At 36.0% G+C, this 3,887-nt stretch overlaps 2 protein-coding genes across 2 annotated transcripts; one reads left to right on the forward strand and one right to left on the reverse strand.

Moving 5' to 3' along the window:
• Window positions 1-2: 2 nt before the first annotated feature.
• On the forward strand, window positions 3-634 carry LOC132183141 (major strawberry allergen Fra a 1.05-like; the record flags this gene model as incomplete). Its single annotated transcript, XM_059596575.1, has 2 exons — window positions 3-45; window positions 140-634. Coding segments are annotated over 2 exons (339 nt in total), but the record flags the coding sequence as incomplete, so codon positions are not given.
• Window positions 635-2,130: 1,496 nt separating this feature from the next.
• On the reverse strand, window positions 2,131-2,759 carry LOC132176593 (ATP-dependent 6-phosphofructokinase 5, chloroplastic-like). Its single transcript, XM_059588849.1, has 3 exons — window positions 2,683-2,759; window positions 2,503-2,607; window positions 2,131-2,286 (listed from the first exon to the last, which is right to left on the reverse strand). The coding sequence occupies exons 1-3, from the start codon at window positions 2,731-2,733 to the stop codon at window positions 2,149-2,151; spliced, it is 294 nt and encodes a 97-aa protein (XP_059444832.1). The 5' UTR covers window positions 2,734-2,759; the 3' UTR covers window positions 2,131-2,148.
• Between the last annotated feature and the right edge of the window lie 1,128 nt (window positions 2,760-3,887).

Here is a 3,887-nt window from a genome sequence, read left to right on the forward strand (position 1 = left end):
GAAATGGAGGTCCCGGAACCATTAAGAAGATCTGCTTCGATGAAGGTTGATTTCTACCACAATAATCTCCAAGGAGTTGTACGTTCTGTGTTTCATAGCATGCATCATATATATACATTATTTTGTCAATATTTTGCAGGCAGCCCATTCAACTACATAAAGCAAAAGGTTGAAGAGATTGACCAAGCAAACTTTTCATATCGCTACAGTGTGATTGAAGGCGATGCTTTGTCCGACAAACTGGAGAAAATCAATTACGAGATCAAGATAGTGGCATCCCCTGATGGAGGATCTATCTTGAAGAGCATCAGCAAGTACCACACCATAGGAGACCATGAACTCAAGGACGAGCAGATTAAGGCTGGAAAAGAGAAGGCCTCAGGACTTTTCAAAGCTGTTGAGGGCTACCTCTTGGCACACCCTAATGAGTATTAATTAAGGCTAATTGTGTGGTGGTTATATTAATTTGCTTATTTCCGCCATCACGTGTTAAGGTTGTGGCTATCAATTTGTTTTGTGCGTAGTCAAATTGTTTTGGCTTGCTAATAAAGGAGTTTGCGGCTCATGAGATTGTAAGGTGGTTTTGTAAGTTTTTCTACTTGAAAGAGAAACGTGAATGTATGTTGTAATAACTCCAAACACATGTATAATGAAATCAATGTGTTTGTTGATGCAATTTTTTAGACAATTTGCCCGGCAATGGGTCACCTGCAAAATAGAAAAAAATAATATTGGTAATGGCAACAAAAACAAAGTATTAATCATTTAATTAGTATTCTAACGTAATTGAGGCCTGTCTAAGGATTAAAACCCTGGCATATATATGAATCCTAGAAGGATCATAGAAGAACTTACTCGTGTAAAAAATTATAAAACATATTGCTTGGCATTTATGTGGAGGGATGTTTAACTTGGATCGATCTTGACACTACAGCGTCCACTTTTCGACCCTAAAGGTGTCGACCCTAATAGTCCGACCCTAATGGTCAAATGTCTGATTATCAGGGTCCACTTAAAAGTCGACCCTAATGATCACTTTTAGCGTCCACTTTATCGCCCCTAAAAGTCGCAATGTTTGGACCCTAAAGATGATGTAAACGGAAGCGAAAGTCGACCTTAATAGTCAAGCAATAGCGTCCACTTTTAGTTAACCATTAGGGTCGACTTTATGGACCCTAATGGCCCTTTTAAAAAAATAATAATAATAACTATTAGCGTCCAAATCAAAGTGGACGCTGATAGTTAAACCAAAAGTGGACGCTAATGGTCCTAAAAAATTAAAAAAAAAACTAACTATCAGCGTCCACTTAGAGTCGACCCTAATGATGACTTTTAGTGTCCACTTTATCGACCCTAAAAGATGCATGTGTTTGACTCTAAAGATGATGTACACAAAAGAATTAGTCGACGCTAATAGTTGACCATTAGCGTCCACAAATGTGGACGCTAATGGTCCCAAAATATTAAAAAAAAATTGACTATCAACCTGATAGTTGACCATTAGGGTCGACAAATGTCGACCCTAATGGTCCTAAAAAATCAAAAAAAAAAAAAAATGCGATCGATCGTACACAAGTGTACGATCGATCGCAACATCAGTAGGTTTTCAAAATTTGGAGATCGATCGCACTTGGAGTGAGATCGATCGCAGCATCAGTAGGTTTTCGGAAATTTGCGATCGATCGCACTCCAAGTGCGATCGATCGTAGCATCAGTAGGATTTCGAAATTTTGGGATCGATCGCACTTGGATTGCGATCGATCGCAGCATCAGTAGGTTTTCGGAAATTTGCGATCGATCGCACTCCAAGTGCGATCGATCGTAGCATCAGTAGGTTTTCGAAATTTTGGGATCGATCGCACTCCCAAGTGCGATCGATCGCAGCATCAGTAGGTTTTCTAATGATTTCCAGTTCAAGTGAAGAACAATTCACACAAATAACATCAAAAGTCAACTGACTAGTCTTAGCAAAAAGAGTCACTAATAGAGTAAGATCTTGAAGGCTTAAAATATATCATATTTGTAACTCTGACAAATGACAACTAAAAGGCCAAACTGCAGTCCATTCTTATCCATGCAACACATATCAATGATGTTAAAAATTAGACTTTTAGTCAGCTCATTATTTATCAACCCACTTAACTTGTCTCAAGAGTCATGGAGAGATGAAGACCACATGAAATTAGTCAAAATACAACCACCAACCTCTTGTTGAATGTGGACACCGAAATCTCCAAATACAATGTTCCCAGACGCATCTTTAGCATTAGTTTTCTGAATAAAATTCTGCATCAAAAAACAATAACATACTGAATTTTACTCTTCATCTTGGGGAAAAATATAATGAAGAAGTTATAAGATCTATGCAATGCAATGAAATGAACACAGGCAATTTTTCACAGTATTTCATGAAGCCAAAAAAGAACTGCACAATTTAAATCACTTGATCAATTAATAGTATTCAACCCAAAAGCGAAAATATGAATTCCTTACGTAACTCACCTGCCGTGCTCCCTCTGCGACACAAATAACAGCCGAACCCTTTGTCTCAATCAGGTATTTCAGATGACTCAAAACACCATGAGGCCCGTGCAAATTAAAAGATACCTTAGATGTGCATATCAGTAGAATCAGTAACAGCTCACAAAGATAACTATCCAATTAATTGCTAGTAATAAGTACCTCATGAATCAAACATATGTCAATTTGTCCACTAGCTAGGGATGCATGCATAGCTATATATCTACTGCTACGGCCCATCAATTTCACAATGCCAACACCATGATAAGCAGTGTGCGCCTAATAACAAGATTGAGGCCAAAAAAAAAAGTTCACTATGAAGAAACCAACACTAAAAGAATTCAGCAGGAAAACTTATCCGGAGAAACATAACTCCATGCATGGGCAAATAAAATGCACGTAGAGTACCTCTATAAGAAACATTGCATTTATGTTTAAGTACACAACAACATTGTTTGATGAATCAATTAATATATGAAATAATCAAACTAATCTAAATGCCCACAAGAAACATAACTCAAAATGACTAACCTCATCAAAATCATAAAAAATATGTGAGAACTGCCCCATTAACCAAACCTGCCAAGGGAGAAAACTATTAAATATATGTTTTACAATTCATGGGCAGCAAAATTCCAAAACCCAAAATAAAGTACTTATCTGCATTCTCTTCCTTGCCAATTCATCCTCATAAGCAATTTGAGTAATCTACCACAATGAACCAATATATAATATCAAAGACAATGAAAATGAAACCAAAAATGATAGAGAAAGAGATACTAAAAATGTGTTTCTTCATGAAATATATTAAAGCGAGAACCTGCTTGGGTGGTTTAACTTTCTTGTACTCTTGTCATCCTGCATACACTTAAAAATAAAATTTAGAAAGATATTATTACTCCCTTGCATTGTTTACTCAAAGTTCTTTAACCTTGATAACCATGTCAAGGGAGATTTACTAACTCAAAAGTTGTTGAACCAAAAATTTTGCGAATATCTTAATATAATATAAACCAAATAAAAAGTACCAACAAATATACATTACCAAACAAATCACGATCAACAAATAGTCAAATACACATTAGCAAATAGAAAGTACCAACAACTATCCAAATACATAGTATCAAAAAATATATCACAAATAGATGCTATCAAAGAGTACATCCTAAATAAAGTTATTCCAAAGCTCCCTCAATTGTTGGCTTCACTTGATGCACCTCCAAGCAAGCTCCCTCCAGACCTAAGAAAATAAAATTTCATATAATGATCAATAAGCTTTTTAACGATTACTTAGTATGTGTGTTTTTGTAAAATTAATGCATAGGTAGAGTTTCACTAACCCTCCAATACGTGACATTAAGAACTCA

Source organism: Corylus avellana, chromosome ca1, assembly GCF_901000735.1.
Source record: "Corylus avellana chromosome ca1, CavTom2PMs-1.0".
Lineage (NCBI taxonomy): Eukaryota > Viridiplantae > Streptophyta > Magnoliopsida > Fagales > Betulaceae > Corylus > Corylus avellana.

Excerpts from the sequence above, each read along its gene's own strand:
- LOC132176593 (XM_059588849.1), bottom strand. The coding sequence starts at position 2,733 with ATGCATGCATCCCTAGCTAGTGGACAAATTGACATATGTTTGATTCAT. Across the intron at positions 2,608-2,682 it reads ACATATGTTTGATTCATGAG|GTATCTTTTAATTTGCACGG; the intron begins GTACTTATTACT and ends TGCACATCTAAG. Across the intron at positions 2,287-2,502 it reads TCGCAGAGGGAGCACGGCAG|AATTTTATTCAGAAAACTAA; the intron begins GTGAGTTACGTA and ends TTTTTGATGCAG.